Source organism: Lontra canadensis, unplaced genomic scaffold, assembly GCF_010015895.1.
Source record: "Lontra canadensis isolate GAN:19392208 unplaced genomic scaffold, GSC_riverotter_1.0 scaffold1, whole genome shotgun sequence".
In the NCBI taxonomy this organism is placed as follows: Eukaryota; Metazoa; Chordata; class Mammalia; order Carnivora; family Mustelidae; genus Lontra; species Lontra canadensis.
The window spans coordinates 116,004,400-116,022,408 of record NW_022630995.1 but is presented as its reverse complement, the minus strand read 5'-3'; the positions used below and the strand labels follow the sequence as shown (position 1 = coordinate 116,022,408).

At 38.6% G+C, this 18,009-nt stretch overlaps 1 protein-coding gene across 5 annotated transcripts in view; it reads left to right on the top strand.

Annotated features, from left to right (window-relative positions):
- Nucleotides 1–18,009, top strand: part of HERC3 (HECT and RLD domain containing E3 ubiquitin protein ligase 3) — a 118,233-nt gene that overhangs the window by 34,179 nt on the left and 66,045 nt on the right. For 3 of the 5 annotated variants that reach the window (XM_032861805.1, XM_032861804.1, XM_032861803.1), the window contains exon 2: nt 17,174–17,333. The exons of 1 other annotated variant lie outside the window; for it this stretch is intronic. In XM_032861805.1, the coding sequence (XP_032717696.1) occupies nt 17,174–17,333 (160 nt within the window). Of the gene's footprint in view, nt 1–17,173; nt 17,334–18,009 lie in introns of those variants that run through there. One more of the 5 variants, XM_032861806.1, reaches the window with a different exon arrangement.

The window sequence follows — 18,009 nt, the reverse complement described above, 5'->3', positions numbered from 1 at the left end:
TGTTGTCTACGAGTCAGTTTTCTTCCTTCCATCCATCCTTCCTTCCTTTTATTTCTTCCTTCCTATGTGTTTTCTTTCATCTTTCTTCCTTATTTTACTGAGTGAACTCTAGTACAGTGATGAATAGAAGTGGTAAAAGTGGATATCCTTGCTTTGTTCCTGATGTTAGAGGGAAGGCATTCATTTTCATCATTACGTGTTTTGTTAGCAGTGGGTTTTTCTTGGATTCCTTTTATCAAGTTGTGAAAGATGCCTGATACACTTACTGATTTTTTTTTTTTTAAAGTCTGAGTGTTGAATTTTGTGAAATGCTATTTTGAACCTATTGAGGTGGTTATGGATTTTCATTTTTAGTCTGCTGAGTGATAAATTGTATGAATTGTTTTTGTATGTTAAATTGAACTTGCAGGGGCACCTGCGTGGCTCAGTTGGTTAAGTGTCTGCCTTTGGCTCCGGTCATGATCCCAGTATCGAGCCCTGCATGGGGCTCCCTGCTCCGTGGGGAGCCTGCTTCTCCCTCTCCCTCTGCCTGCTTGTATTCTCTCTCTCTCTCTGTTAAATTAAAAAAAAATCTTTTAAACAAATTGAATTTGCATTCCTGGGATAAATCTCACTTGATGACTTTGACATATTTTGATTTCTAAAAATTTGGCAAGGTTTGTGTGTCAGCATTCATGAGGATTATTGATTTTCTTTTCTTTTACTGTATTTGGTTTTGTTCTATCGGTAATGCCAGCCTCATACAATGAGTTGGGAAGTGTTCCCTTTAGTTTCTGGAAGAGTTTGTGTGTATTTTATATAGGCTTATTGCCGGTTATTATTTCTTCTTTAAATGGTTTGTAGAATCACGACTGAAGCCATCTGAGCCTAGAGATTTCTTTGGGGAACATTTTTAGTTACAATTTAAATTTAAAAAGATACAGGGGTAGTCAGATTACCTATTTTGTCTTAGGTGAGTTTTCATAGCTTGTGTCTTTCAGGGAATTTGTTTACTTCACTTATATTGTCACGTTTTCATAATGTTCCTGTTACTCTTTTCATGTCTGTAAGACCTGTTTTTCTGATATAGATAACTTGTGTATTCTCTGTTTCCTGATTAGATTAGGTAGAGGTTAGTCAATTTTACTGATAATTTTAAAGAGGAAGTTTTTGGATTCAATGATTTTTCTTTTTTTGTTTTCTATTTTATTGGTTTGTACTGTTAATATTTTCTTTCTTCTACTTACTTTGTGCTTAATGTACTTTTTTCTTTTTTTCCAGTTTCTTAATGTAAGAATTTAAATCACTGGTTTGTCATTTAAATTCTTTTCTTGGGGCACTTGGATGTCTCAGTGGGTTAAGCCTCTGCCTTTGGCTCAGGTCATGATCTCAGGGTCCTGGGATCGAGCCCCACATCAGGCTCTCTGCTCAGCAAGGAGCCTGCTTCTCCCTCTCTCTCTGCCTGCTTGTGATCTCTCTCTCTGTCAAAAAATCTTAAAAAAAATTCTTTTCTAATAAGCATTTCATGCCAAAAATTTCCTTTTAAGCTTCACTTTATTTAGTAGTATTCTACAAATTTTCACTGGATCTGTTCTTACGTAGTATTCAAAATACTTTGTAATAATTTCCCTTATGATTTCTTTTTTGACCTATGAATTATTTAGAGTATGTAGTTTAATATCCAAATACATGGATATTTTACTGACATTTTTCATTTAATGATTTCTAGTTTAATACTCTATGCTCAGAGTACATATTTTGTATGATTCCAGGCCTCTTAAAATTATTTAGATTTGTATTATAGCCCCAAATATGGTCTATTTTGGTGAATGTTCTGTGTGCAGTTGGAAAGAATGTGTATTTTGCTGTTGATGTGTAGAGTGTTTTATAAATATCAATTAGGTCAAGTTGGCTGATAGTGTTGTTCAGTAGTCTACATACTTACTGATTCTGTGTCTGCCTGTTCTATGTAGTAGTGAGAATATAATGTTTATATCTTTAACTATCATTGTTTATTTGCTTATTCTTTTTGCTAAGTTTTGATACAGATATTTTGGAACTGTGTTATTAGGTATATACACATTGAAGATTATTAGGTTCTTGATGAATTGTTCCTTTTAATGTCATAAAATGTCATTCTTTATCCCTGATAAAGTATTCACTGCTTTGAAGTCTACCTTACCTGATATGAATACAGTAGCTTCAGCTTTCTTTTGATTAGTGTTAGTATGATGTATTTTTCCCCATCCATTTACTTCTCATTTTTCTGTGTCTTTATGTTTGAAGTGGGTGTTTTTATTTGTATTTTTTTTTAAGATTTTATTTATGTATTTGACAGACAGAGATCACAAGCAGGCAGAGAGACAGGCAGAGAGAGAGGAGGGAGCAGTCTCCCTGCTGAGCAGAGAGCCCGATGCAGGGCTCAATCCCAGGACCCTGGGATCATGACCTGAGCCAAAGGCAGAGGCTTAACTCACTGAGACACCCAGGCGCCCTGGAAGTGGGTGTTTTAAAGACAGCATATAGTTGTGTCTTCACATCAGTGTAGTCTACCTTTGATTGGAGTTTTTACACAGATGTGTTTAAGAAAAAGTGGACAGAAGACTGCCAATTTAAATATAAAGTAGATGGATCTCAATACAGAGATGTTTCACCCGCTGTAATAAAATTTTATCCAAATCTATGAAATTCAGTGGGATTAAGTATCTTTAGGAAGCCCCTCCAGGAGCATTTATCTTACATCATGATTATACATTTTTACATTTATTGTTTATAAGGTAGCACACAGTCTAGCATTGGAAAAATAACCTGCAAGCTTGGAAATGGTCTCCTATTGTTAAGTCACATTAAAGGGAAAGGATTTGAATTGTTGAAAAAGAAAGTGACTAGGACAGGGAAGTGGTAAGGAGTTTAAAAAACTTTAACTTTTTTTCATACTACATACGTAGTGTATGTATATTGCTCACAATTTAAATACCTATAAAAAAGCAAATAAAAAATACTCTTTAATTCTATCACCCTGAACAAAAAACAGTTATTGGTCTGAAATATATCCTTCCAGTATTTAAAACATAAATGTAATTTTTAAAAATGTAGTCATATCATATTTCTTCTTTGTAACCCTTCTTTTCCATTTAATGTCTCATGAGTATTTTTATGACGATTGTTTATACTGATCTGTATCAGCCTTTTTAATGACTGCACATTTCTATTCAAATACCAATTTACTTCTAATTTTTTTTCTGTTAATAGTAATGCAGTGTACACTATTCCTTTAGGATACAGTTGTACAAATACAAAACGTTTTATTCCCATGACTTATTCATTCTATAACTGGGAGCCTGTTATTTCCCATTCCCCTTCATCCATTTCCCATCCTTCTACCCCTTGCCTCTGGCAACCACCAGTTTGTTTTCTCTGTTTATGGGTTTATCTCTGTTTTTTGGTTTTATTTTTTTAATTATTATTATTATTTTAGATTCCACATGTAAGTGAAATTGTATGATATTTGTCTTTGTCTGACTTACTTCACTTAGCATTGTGCGCTCTAGGTCCATCAGTGTTGTCGCAGATGGCAGGATGTCATTTTTGATGGCTCAGTAGTATTCCCCAGTACCTGTATACCACATCTTCTTTATCCATTCATCTGTTAGTGGATACTTGGATTGCTTTCGTAGTTGGCTCTTGGAAATAATGCTGTGGGATGTGTCTATCTTATCAGTGTTTTTGTTTTCTTTGGGTAAATACATAGTAGTAGAATGATTGGATCATACAGAATTTCTGTTTTTAATTTTTTGAGGAAACTGTATACTTTTTACCATAATGGCTGCACCAGTTTACATTCATACTGTGCACAAGTGTTCCTTTTTCTCCACATCCTCACCAATGTTTGTTCTTTTTTGTCTTACTGATTCTAGCTATTCTGAAGGTATAAGGTGATATCTTTTTTTTTTTTTTAAGATTTTATTTATTTATTTCACAGAGAGAGAGAAGTAGTAAGAGAGGGAACACAAGCAGGGGAATTAGGAGAGGGAGAAGCAGTCTTCCTGGGGGCTTGATCACAGGACCCTGGGATCATGACCTGAGACAAAGGCAGACACCTAACGACTGAGCCACCCAGGCACCCCTGTAAGGTGATATCTTACTGTGGTTTTGGTTTGCATTTTCCTGATGATTGGTGATATTGAGCATTTTTTCATGTGTGCATCTGTAGGTCTTTTTTGGGAAAATGTCTATTCAGGTCCTCTGCCCATGTTAAATCAGATTATTTATTTTTTGATACTAAGTTGTATAAATTCTTTATATATTTTGGATATTAACCCCTACTGGATATATCACTTGCAAATATCTTCTTCCAGTCAGTAGATTGCTTGTTTCATTGATGGTTCCCTTTGCTGTGCAAAAGCTTTTTATTTTGGTGTAGTCCCAATAGTTTATTTTTTATTTTGTTTACTTTGTCTTTAGGAGACATATTTAGAAAAATGTTACTAAAGCCAATGTCAAAGAAATTATGTTTTCTACTAGGAGTTTTATGGTTTCAGGTCTTATATTCAGGTTTTTAATCCATTTTCAGTTTCTTTTTGTGTGTGGTGTAAGAAAGTGGTCTGTTTTCATTCTTTGAATATTGTCCCATTTTCCCAGCACCATTTATTGAAGAGACGGTGTTTTCCCCATTGTATATTCTTGCCTCTTTTGGTTAAATTGACCCCATCTAAGCATGGGTTTACTTCTGGGTTCTCTGTTCTGTTCTGTTGACCTAAGTATCTGTTTTTTGGGCCAGTACCATATTGTTTTGGTTACTACTACAGCTTTGTAGTATCTTGAAATTTGGGATTGTGATACCTCCAGCTTTGTTCTTCCTTCTCAAGATTCCTTTGGCTACTTGGGGTCTTCTGTGGTTCCATAAAAATTCTAGTTCTGTGGAAAATGCTGTTGGCATTTTGATAGGAATTGCATCAAAACTGTAGATTGCTTTATGTAGTATGGACATTTTAGCAGTATTCTTCCAATTCATAAACATGGAATATATTCCCAGTTGTTTGTGTCATTTTAAATTTCTTTCATCATTATTTTATAGTTTTCAGAATATAGGTCTTTTCCTTCCTTGGTTAAATTTATTCTTAGATGTTTTATTATTTTTTGTGCAATTTTAAATGGAATTGTTTTAATTTCTCTTTTTGCTACCTTTGTTTTAGTGTATAGAAATGCAACCAATTTCTGTGTATTAATTTTATATCCCACAGCTCTCCTGAATTTATATATTACTTCAAGGGGAGTCTTTAGGGTTTTCTGTGTATTAGTATCATGTTATCTGTAAGTAGTGATAGTTTAACTTCTTATCAATTTGGATGTCTTTTATTTCTTTTTCTTGTCTGATTGCTGTGGCTAGGACTGCTAGTACTATGTTGAATAAAAGTGGCAAGAGTTGACATCCTTGTCTTGTTTCTGATCTTAGAGGAAAAGCTCTCAGTTTTTCACATTGAGTATGTTGGCTGTGGTTTTTTTCATATATGGCCTTTATTATGTTGAGGTATTGCCCTGGAAACACAGTTTGTTGAGAGTTTTTATCATGAACAGATGTTGAATTTTGTCAAATGCATTTTCTGCATCTATTGAGATGATCATTTGATTCTTTAAAAAGATTTTATTCATTTATTTGACAGAGAGCACAAGTAGGGGGAACAGCGTGCAGAGGGAGAGGGAGAAGCAGGCTCCTCACTGAGCACCGATGGGGTGCTTCATCCTAGGACCCTGAGATCATGACCTGAGCAAAGGCAGATACTTAACTGACAGAGCCACCCAAGCGGCCCAACGATCATATGATTTTTATCCCTCACTTTGTTGATGTGGTGTATCACATTGGTTGATGTGTGCATATTGAAGCATCGTTGTATCCCTGGAATAAATCCTACTTGATTGAGATGAATGATCCTTTTAAATATGTTGTTGAATGCAGTTTGCTAATGTTTTGTTGAGGATTTTTGCATCTGTTTTTATCAGGAATATTGTCTTATAGTTTTCTTTTGTAGTATCCATATGGCTTTGGTATCAGGGTGATGCTGGCCCCTTAGAATGAGTTTGGGAGCTTTCCTTCCCCTTTTGTTTTTTGGATAGATTGAGAATAGGTATTAATTCTTTAAATGTTTGGTGGAATTCACCTGTGAATCCATCTGTTCTTGGACTTTGGTTTTGGGGGAGTCTTTTGATTGCCAGACAGCTTTTGTTGCCAGCAGTTAGTATATTCAGATTTTCTATTTCTTCCTGGTTTGGTTTTGGAAGATTGTGTGTTTCTAGAAATTCATCTGTTCTAGGTTGTCCAATTTCTTGATACAGATGTTTCATAGTAGTCTCATACAATGTTTTGTGTATCTGTAATGTCGCTTTTTTTTACTGATTTTATTTAGTTGAGTCCTTTCTCTCTCTCTTTTCTTTTTTGATGAGTTGGGAAAAAGGTATATCTTTATCTTTTTAAAGAACCACTTCTTGATTTCATTGATCTTTTCTGTTTTTTTTGTTTTGTGTTTTTTTTGGGGGGGGGGTCTCTATTTCCTATATTTCTGCTCTTATCTTTATTATTTTCTTCTTTCTCCTGCCCTCGGCTTTTGTTTATTCTTCTTTTTCTAGTTGCTTTAGGTATAGTGTTACATTGTTTATTTGAGATTTTTCTTGTTTCTTGAGGGAGTCCTGCATTGCTGCATTTCCCTCTTAGAGTTGTTTTGAGAGCATCCCAAAGATTTTGGGATTTGTATCTTCATTTTCATTGTTTCCATGTATTCTTAAAAAATTTTCTTGAACGTATCTGCATTTATTATTTTTTTTAAAGTAACAGTTTAATTGTATATGAATATAGAGAGACCAAACTTGGTTAATGGTGATGGTTTTCATTACTTTATTTTCCCTGCAGCTAATGATAGTATCAGAGGAGTTGTTATAATGAACAAATAGTATGTTAGTAGAACTTCAGCTTCATTAAGTAGCCACTTTTTTTTTTAAATTTTTTTTTTTAAATTTATTTGACAGAGATCACAAGTAGGCAGAGAGGCAGGCAGAGAGAGAGGAAGGAAAGCAGGCTCCCTGCTGAGCAGAGAGCCCGATGCGGGGCTGGATCCCAGGACCCTGGGATCATGACCTGAGCCGAAAGCAGAGGCTTTAACCCACTGAGCCACCCAGGTGCCCCTAAGTAGCCACTTTTTAAAAAGTAAATTCTACACCCAGTGTGGGGCTCAAACTCACAACCCCATAATTGGGATTTGTATGCTTTACCAACTGAGCCAGCCAGGAACATGCTCCCCACCCCCCACTCCTCCTCATTTTTTAAAAATACTTTTTGTTGTTGTTCCACTTGGATGCTTTTGATTTCTCTGTCTTCCAGGTCACTGCTCTCTTCTCTATCTACTCATCTGTTGATTCCCTTTAGTGTACTTTTCGTTTCAGTTATTGTATTCTTCAGCTCTTATTCGTTCTTTTTTATATTTTTTATCTCTTTGTTGAAGTTCTCAGTGAATTCTTACATTTTCCTCTCTAGTCCAGTGAACATCTTTATGACCATTACTTTAAACTCTTTATCAGGCATGTTGCTTATCTCCATTTTGTTCTTTGTCTAAGGTTTTTGTCTTGTTCTTTCATTTGGAGCATATTCCTCTGTCTCCTCATTTTGCTTGACTTTTGTGTTTGTTTATGTGGGTTAGGCAGAACAGCTACTTCTGAACTTGAAAGAATAGCCTTGTGTATGGTCAGCCCTGTGTAGACTGTGTGTGCCTGGTGACTTTGCTTGTCTGCTGAAACTGTGGGTGGCATGGGCTTGCAGTCCAAGGGCACTCTGTGCTGGGGCTGCCCTAGTGGGATGGTCAGAGCTGAATTGGGTGTGATTGTGTTGTCCTGTGTCTCTCTGTATAGAAGTTGCCCTGGCAGGACTTGCTAAAGCTGAAGTGGGTGTAAGCTGGGGGGCTCTGGGGTTCCCAGAATAGGGGGGATAGAGGGTGGGGTAACTGGAGCCAAGGTTGATGTGGGCCAAGATGTTCCAGGGCACTCTATACAGGGGATATCCTGGTGGGGTGACTGGAGACAATGTGGGGTATGGGCTATGGGCTCCTGAGTCATTCCATGCAAAGGGTGCCCTGGTAGGGCAGCTGGAACAGAGGCAGGCATGACCTGGGGTTCTGGGGTATTCCATGTAGTAGGTGTGGGGTGACCAGAGCCAAAGCTAGCCAAAGCCAGGATGTTGGAGCAGTGTGCATCCCCTGATGCACCTTAGTCATCTGAGGCCAAACTGGTGCAGGCCTGGGGTGTCCTAAGGTACTTTGTGCCTGTGTTCCCTTGGTGCACTGGCTGTAGCTATAGTGAGCACTGATCAGGGGTGTCATGGTGTTGTATGCTGAGGCCACCTTAGTGGGATGGCTGGGGCTGGTGTGGGTTAGGGGCCGGGGCTTGCTGGGGCATTAGGCTACTCAGGATGCCCGGATCTTGTTCTCATCCACGCTTTCAAGGTGGAAGAGGAATGTAAACCACGGGGCTCTCCCATCCCTCAGACCTGGAGAGAGAGTTCCAGCAGTTCTCCCACCATTTGGTGCAGTTCTAGAGCTGGATCTTTTATGTCCTAGTTGGTCTTTTAAACCGAGGCTTTTTTCCTCTGCCCCATGGTAGACAAATTTGCCCACGGTCCCTCTATTTGGGAACTATCCATCCCCACTGCAGTTCACAGTGTTGGGGTGGTGGTTCCCTTTGTTACTCTTTCCTCTCTTTCTTGCTGTTCTCTGTGTGGTCTGTCTTCTGATGTGCTGAAGCTGTTGAGTCAGCCCTTGGTTCTTCTTCAGAAGGAATTGCTCTATAAATAGGTGTGGCTTTGGTGTGTTCTGTGGAGGAAGTGAGTTCACGGTCTTCCTACCTGGCCATCTTGAACCAGAGCCATGCCCCTCTATTAAAATCCTTTTAAAGCATCAGATTATGCCATTGATTGACAGTTCTGAGTTCCTGAAAATAACTGAGTCACTGCAGCTGATCTTATTCTGACTAGTGGTAGTGCCAGTGTCTCACGAACACCGTCTTCTCCCCTCCCATTGCCTGTGACAGGCCTCCATATGTTCTAGGCGCCTTAGTGTATCTGGTTTATTGCATCTGAAAGCATACATGGTAATTGGAAATTTATGGCTTTGGGAAGAAAATATTCTCAGACGCATTCTTCATAGTGTGTAAGTGGTTTCATCATCATCGTCGTCATCGTTGTAGTCATTGTTTTGGCTGAGAGGGTTCTATATGAACGCTAAAGCCCAAGATAAAGTCACCTGTCTCTGAACTGAGAAATACTACTCTGAACTCTATTATACCTGACCTTTTTTTCTCATTCTTCAGTTGCAAAGATTTGGTTTAATGGTTGTTTGAACTTGGCCAGTCATACATAGGATTAAGCACGGAAACATTTGATATTCCTGGATAATTTAAATGGAGTATCAGCCACTCAGAGATGCTGCCTGTCTCCAGGAATCCAGCACTTCACTGTAGAGGAAGGTTAAATATAATTTTAGTTGGAGCATTTGTGGGAGAGCTGTGCCTTTGGGTTTTTTTTTGTTTCTTTGTTTGTTTTGTTTGTTTTGTTTTTTAATTTAGCCAAGTTGTGGACTTTTCCTGATTAACTAAAATATAAAACAAACAAAAACAAAACAAAAAGGCCCACATGTACAGAAAAAAAAAATGTTATTTTAAAATTCTGGCTCTGGGTTTCCGGTTTCAGAAAGGATGGGGTAAGCCTACTCTTTTCTCTCTCTCCTGCTGAAAGCAACTGTGAAACCTGGACAGAAGGCATGGAGTAGCTATTTGAGGGCTCTAAAGAGCAAATGATGATGGGGGGATTGGGAAAGAAGGCCAGAATTCAAAGTACCACTGGATTGCCATGTAGTTTCCCATGTCCTCACTCCGGTCCTCCTGCCAGCCCAGAGGCAGGCACAGCTGTGGAAGTTCAGTATATAGGCTAGAGAGCAGCAAAGGAGCCCCAGGAAACATGAACATGTTGGGCTGATTTCACAGATTTCAGGGAAGGAGGACCTTGGGAAAGCAACTGCATATAGTCATCTGTGAACTGCTGGGCTCATCCCTGAGCTGTTTATGCGTGGATCTTATCCTACTTAGCATATAAATGACTCTAAGAACCGAACTAACACACAGACCACCACTCACATTCCATACTGGCCTCTTTGTGGTGCACGCAGGGCACAAATGTGAATGGCAGTACAGAAGCTTTGAAAACTACAACACAGCTGTCAACATTCTCCAGAAGATTTAAATAAGAGCTAGAGTCTTCTAATATTCAAAATGTTTATGGTACTATCCCAAATCATGCAGCATATGAAACCCAGGAAAGGGGCACCTGAGTGGCTCAGTTGGTTAAGCATCTGCCATCTGCTCAGGTCATGATCTCATGGTTCTGGGATTGAGCCCCATGACGGACTCCCTGCTTAGCAGGAGCCTACTTCTCCCTCTGCCTTTGCCTCTTCCCCCCCCCCCCATTCCTGTGCTGGCATGTAGGTCAAAAATCCAAATATATCAATGTTTTTATTAAATATAGTCTAAACAAAACAATCAAAATACAGATCTTATATTAGATTTTTTAAAAATTCCCAATTGTATGCTATATATAAGAACTTGACTTCAAAAATAATAATCTAGGAAGCTTAAAATACTCCTGGGTGTTTATTTCAGAGAAATGAAAACTTATTCTCACACAGTAACCTGTACAGAAATGTTTATTACCTCTCTGTAATTTTGCTAACTGTGCTTTGTGGTACATCCTTAATACAGTGGAGTATTACACCCTAATAAAAAGGAACACACTATGAGATACGTGCCACAGCCTGGATGAGTCTTCCAGGCATTACATTGAGTGAAAGAATCCAGTCTTGAAAGGTTAGAAACTATAGGATTCCATTATGTGGCAGTATTGAAAATACAAAACTATAGCACTAGAAAACAGATTCGTGGTTGCCAGGAGTTAGGGATGAGGAGAGTGTGTGACCAAGGGATTTTTTTTTTTTTAAGTGGTAGAACTGTTCCATATCTTCTTTGTGACATATGTCTAAACTTATAGACTTGTACATAATAAAAGATCAGTTTTACTGTACAATGAATAAAAAAATTTGTTTTTGAAAAACTCACTCTGGTTTGAGTGTCTTGGCGCAGAAACAGGACATAATTCCTGTTGTGGAGACATCTCTTTTATTGGGGGGGTAGGAAATCATTTTAAAGTGTGAGCTGTATTACAGAGTTGAGATTTCATTGAGCATAGCCCAGACTCCCCCTCTCCCAAATGTTTAGATGAGAATAATTACAAAAGTAGTTAGAATACGGCTTAGGACAAGACAGAGAAGCAAACAATGGAGAGAGAGCCTAGTCATGTTATGGGAAGACAGGGGACTCCAGGAGGAGAATCTAGGAAATTTTTTTTTTGGGATCTGCAGGAGAATTTGGATTATATTTTATTTTGAGTGGTTTGCTGAGCTAGTGTTTATTTCCCCCATCCCAGAGCTTCAGTGAAAGTCAGTTGCACCCCTCAGAATGGGTTGGTAGTGCTGGGGGACACTACCAGGGGATAGCAAACGTAGCAGAGAGAGGCAGGATGTGCACTAGGGCGAGTTCAGTGGGAAACAGGAATGGGGTTTGGGTGAATGTGAGGATTCAGAATCCATAGGATAGCAGGGCAAAGCACAAAATTTCTCACAGGATGGCCCTGCTTTTGTTTTCTATTCTTAAAAGTGCAATCTTCGGGTAAACAGTTTGGGGAAACTCAGAAAAGAGACATTTGAGTAATGAGAGTTTAATCCCTTTAGCCATACCAACTGCTGACATTTAATTTATTATTGTTTTATTAGTTAAAAATTTAGGAGCAAATATTGAGCACTAATTTTGTATATTCTCTTTGCTTTCCGTCCAAACTGCAAACTACTGACTATATTTCTCATCTGAACAATGAGGAGAAAGAGTCCATTTCCCATTTTTCCTATGTAGGCTAATCACCTCACTGTTAACTTTTACCAGTTTCATAACTATCTAATCTTTTTCCGTGACAGAATATAATACAGCCTAGTGGGTACAATGGGTTCTGAAGTCAGAAGGACCTGAGATCCAGTTCTAGTTCCTCCACTCATTAGTTGTGAATCTTGGCCAAATTACATATGTCTTCTGAGATGGGGCTTATTACAACCCTGCCTCACAGGGTTGTTGCAGGATTAAGTGTTGGCACCATGCATCTACCCTCTAGGCTCGTACCATCCTTCTCTCTTACCATCCTTCGATGGTTCAATGCCCAATTCACCATTAACCTGAAAATACATTAAAAATTCGGTGGGTTCAGAAGTCAAGTAGAAATCATCATAATAATGTAAGTCCACCTGAACTGCTGACTTGCTCTAAGCAGCACCCCGCATTTGCCTCAGTCTGCCTGATTATCTTGGCGCGTTCCGAGTTGAGAACATTGCTAAAGACTGTTAAAGACTTGAAAGGGTTTCTATGAGAGGATCAGAGAGAAAATACACTTTTATCCTCAAAAAATGCCAAATATTTCTTCAGTGTGTTTAATTATTTTAATGTGTGGGTAGAGATTCTGTCATGATCTGCAAAATATAGCATAGAGTCTTGACAGAATGAACCAGAGAGACTGCGTGTGAAAATGTGCACTGTAGTCTGAGCGTGCCCCCCCACTGGAGCAGGGGAGTGTTCAGGGAGAGTCGTGGATGAAGCATTCATTCCCACATTGGCCTGACCTAGGGAGTGGGTTCTACAAGAGGGATTATGATTTCACTGTAACAGATCCCCAGTCTGAATCTGATGAGCTTAATTTTCTGGCTAGAAGAAGTAAAACAAGCTCCACTTGGTGCAGTCACTGGTTTGATTCTTCACGCATCTTTCCCTGATGGAATGTTGCCTTTGGGGCCGTAGGTCTTGTTGTGGCAGCGGCGGCTTGATGTCTGTTTGGATGGCTAATACGTGGTGGGGTGGGAATTGGTTTGTCTTAGGTTTGACCAGATCGGGAGTAAATGGTACTTGGAATCTAGACATGCCCTTTTTGAGGCTGTTCAGCTGTGGTAAACAAGATCAAAAGGGATGGTATTGACAGGTTTTGAGGCAAGAAAATGGTGGCAGATCAGGTAGAGTGTCCTGCCAGGCAGTGGAGAAACTTACTAGTGTCACGTTAGGCTGAATGTTAACATCCAGGCAGGAAGGCTAATGGTTGGCATAGGAAGTCAGGTATTAGGGGACAGGCCTCAGTTATGGCTGACGTGTCAGGCCAGGTACCCAGGCCCAGGAGGCCGTAAAAGCTGCCCAGATCCTGGAACTGTGGTACAAGGTGGATATTTGATCAGAGAAGTAGAGTCTGAATCACCCGAGGTATTTTGGTAGGAGTTTCTTACCTTATTCCAAAATAAAGACAGGACTGTTCCTAGTGCGGGAGGCAAAGCTGGGTTGGGTTGTAGGGCTCAGTAGTGAGTAGAGGTTAAAGAAGTAGGGCAATGGGAACTATAGGAGTTAGAGCATCTTTAGATTTCTCTGACATGAGCATATTTTCAGTTGCTTAATTTAAAAAAATTTTTTTTTCCAAGTAATAAATTTATACCAGCTATCTTTAGGTCAAACAAAAGCTCACTGCCTCACTTGCAGTCTCAGTAGCAGAGACCATTTCTGTCAACAATTTTAGCTCTTTCTCTTAATATTTACCTTTTCTAAATGACATGCTTATAATGCTGTTTATTGATTTTTTTTCAGTATTGGACGTAGTGTAGAGACATTGGGGAAGTTTAGCATTCCTTTATATTCTCTGCCTACTCATTCCTCTTCCTCACCCCTAGATACTCATCCTTTCCCCAATAATTGATTGCTTAAATCAATTGACAATTAAATTTTTGATTATGCAAATTATATTTATTTCATTATTTTGGTTCTGTGTTCAATGATTGCCTTTATTTCCTATAAAACATCTTATGTGTTTTCTGGAGTTAATTATCTTTTTTTTTTTCTTTTGCATTGTAACCTCTGTATTTTCTGACAGAATTGTAAAAGTCATAACAATATAAAACTCATCGGATTGTATTTCACTTTTCACCTTGGAGACATTCCTTCAACTTTGCCTCATGGGCTTCCTACATATAGCTGTTTTGGAAATGTTCTTCACCTCTTCTTATGTAAGATTTCTGTTTCTTGGATCCTGAATCTTCTTTTGTTTAGGAGGCATTATCTTATGGTAACTTTCTGAGAGAGGCAGCTTGGGAGGTAAAATATTTTGAGAGCTTTACATGCCTGAAAATTATTCCTTTTCCCCTCTCTCCTCACATTTGATTCATGGTTAGTTAGGTATAGAATTCTCTGTTGGAAGTCATTTTCCTTCAGAACTATGAAGGCATTGCTCCGTTATCTTCTAGTTTTCAGTATTGCTTCTGAGAAATCTAATGCCATTCTGATCCCTGTTCTGTTGTGTACAAACTGTTTTCCTTTCTAGAAGCTTTTAAGAGTCTTTTTTGGTGTCCTAGAATTTCAAGATGAAGTCCTCTGAAGTAGGTCTTTTCATCAGTCATTATCCCGAGTCCTTCATAGGTCCTATCAATGTGAAATTTAAGTCCTACTGAGAACTTTTCTTGTGTTTCTTCTTTGAAATGTTTTACCTTGTGTTTTCCCCATTTTCTTTATGGAGTTCTTATTTTTCCATTATGGGACCTTTTGAAATAAACCCCGTTTTGCTCTTTGTCTTTTTGTTCTATTTCTTGGAAAATTTCTTCAATTCTTTTTTTTTTTTTTAATTTAAATTTTAGTTAGTTAACATACAGTGCAATATTGGTTTCTGGAGTAGAAGTACTGATTCATCACTTACATACAACACCCAGGGCTCATCACAAGTGCCCTCTTTAATATCCATTCCCCACCCACCTCCCTCCATCAACCCTCAGTTCTCTTGTTAAGTCTCTTATGGTTTCTTTCCCCTTCTCCTTTTCTCCCCCTTCCCATATCTTCGTCCGTTTTCTTTCTTAAATTCCACATATGAGTGAGATTACATGGTATTTGTCTTTCTCTGACTGACTGACTTCACTTAAGATTATACACTCTAGTTTTATCCATATCATTGCAAGTGGCAAGATTTCATTTTTTTGAAGGCTGAGTAATACTCCATTGTATGTGTATACCACTTATTCTTTATCCATTTATCAGTTGATGGCCATCTCTCCGAAGTTTGGGTATTATTGATAATGCTGCTGTAAACATCAGGGTGCATGTAACCCTTCGAATCTATATTTTTGTATCCTTTGGGTAAATACCTAGTAGTGCAATTGCTGGATAATAGGGTAGCTCTCTTTTTAACTTTTTGAGGAAACTCCATACTGTTTTCCAGAGTTGGCTGCACCAGTTTCCATTCCCACCAACAGTGTAATAGGGTTTCCCTTTCTCAGCATTTTCACCAACACCTGTTGTTTCTTGTGTTGTTAATTTTAGCCATTCTGACAGGTGAGAGGTGGTATCTCATCATGGTTTTGATTTGTATTTCCCTGATGATGAGTGATGTTGAGCATCTTTTCATGTGTCTCTTAGCCATCTGGTTGTCTTCTTTGGAAAAATACCTATTCACGTCTTCTGTCCATTTCTTAACTGGATTATTTGGTTTTGGGGTGTTGAGTTTGATAAATCATTTATAGATTTTGGATACTAACCTCTTGTCAGTATGTCCTTTACAAATATCTTCTCCCGTTCTATAGATTGCCTTTTAGTTTTGTTGATTGTTTCCTTCATTGTGCAGATGTTTGTTTGTTTGTTTAAGATTTTATTTATTTATTTGTCAGAGAGAGAGATCACAAATAGGCAGAGAGGCAGGCAGAGAGAGAGGGGAAAACAGGCTCTCTGCCGAGCAGAGAGCCTGATACGGGGCTCCATCTCAGAACCCTGAGATCATGACCTGAGCCGAAGGCAGAGGCTTAACCCACTGAGCCACCCAGGCTCCCCGTGCAGACAGTTTTTATTTTGATTAAGTCCTAATAGTTCATTTATGGTTTTGTTTCCCTTGCCCTTAGAGACATGTCTAGTAAGAAGTTGCTCTGGCCAAGGTCAAAGTGATTGCTGCCTGTGTTCTCCTCTAAGATTTTGATGGTTTCCAGTCTCACATTTATGTCTTTCTTCCATTTTGAATTTATTTTTGTGTGTGGTGTAAGGAAATGGTCCAGTTTCATTCTTTTGCATGTTGCTGTCCAGTTTTCCCAAGACCATTTGTTGAAGAGACTGTCTTTTTCTATTGGATATGCTTTCCTGTTTTGTTGAAGATTCATTGACCATATAGTTGTGGGAATTTCTTAAATTCTTATTTCCCATTCTGCTTTTGAAGGGTTTTTGTCTTTAATTTGTGCTGCCATATTTTCATTTCTTAAGGCGATTTTTGTTCCTCAAATGTTTGAATGGTCCTTATCTTCTATTTCTTTAACAACTTAAATTTTTTTTCTGCTCCCAACATGATCCTTATCTTCTGAGTTCATTTTCTGTTTTTTTTTTTTTTCTCTTTTTCTTTCATGTTAACATTTTCCTCATATGTAATTATCCTTGCCAAAGCTTTATGTTTAAGAGTGTGGTTCTAAAAACGTGAGTGGAGCTGTGTGAGGGCAAAGCTTGTTAACTCAGAGGAAGCTGGAAATGTCCTTGGAGGACCCACAGATGTCAGTATCTGTGGATCTTCTCTTTTGGGCCTTTTTTCTTAGAGAAATCCTCCGTTTTCTCTGCTCGGTATGTATGAGGCTGTGTTCTGGAATGTTGGGGAAAAAGGTATTTTCTGGATTAGGGAGGGAGGGCTCTGGGAAACGAGACTTATTGTTCCCAGGTAGAATTTCACTCAGTCCCACTATTTTAAGTAATATGCCTCATTCTCACTCACCTCCGGGCCTCTCTGATTCAGTATCTCCAAATAGTAAACCTTCAGGCTTCTCCTTGGGGAGAAACCAGTCCCATGGCAGAACATATGAGATGTATGTGCTGCTATAGGCATATATGCTACCCAGTGAAGCAGGGATCTGAACTGATAACTTGTAGACATGTATGAAATTTATCATCTCTGTAAATACTCAGATTTAGTGCTTCTTTTTGAAAAACAAAACTGCCTAGAAGGATAATGCTGTGTAAGAAAATCTTGTGTGATTCCTGTTTCTAGGCTCTACAGCTTCCTCCTTGGTTTGGTCTCTTTCAGAGCAAATTGGAGCTTTGGCAGATCAGCACATTGTCCATGTGGCATGTGGCGAGTCTCACAGTCTGGCCCTCAGTGACCGGGGCCAGCTGTTTTCTTGGGGCGCAGGGAGTGATGGTCAACTAGGACTCATGACGACTGAAGACTCGGTGGCAGTGCCCAGGTAAGAAGGTCACAGACGGGAATCTGGGTTTTCAGAAGTCAGTTTTATAAATACTCTTTCCTGCTGTTGCTTTGTGAGTCTCTGCTTTGGTTCTGCTTTCTTTCTTTAATTGCTGTTTTTTTGTTGTTGTTATTGTTTTTTTGGTGCCACTCCTGTGCCCTATACTTTATAGCACTTGTTACAAAAACTGTAATTATTTATAGAAGTGTCTGTCTCCAGTTAAAAAAATGTGAGTTGTTCAGGAATTGTACTTTATTTATTCCAGTAACCTAGTTGTTAGCATCGTGTTTGGAATTCAATAAATGTTTGAATAAAAAAAGCATCTTTTCTCCTGCTGCACTTACTAACATTTAACTTAAAATTGTAGGCCTAAATCAGTCACTCAATTAAGGACTCTAAACTCAGATCAAAAGGTTGACCCATTTTCTAATATTAGCCATCATGAGCATTATGAACAGCTAAAATACCAAATGTACAAAAATTTTTTTTTACACAAAAATACTAATACAGTGTTTTTTTTTTTTAAGATTTTATTTATTTATTTGACAGAGATCACAAGTAGGTAGAGAGGCAGGCAGGGTCGGGGGGGAAGCAGGTTCCCTACTGAGCAGAGAGCCTGATGCGGGGCTCGATCCCAGGACCCTGAGACCATGACCTGAGCTGAAGGCCGGGGCTT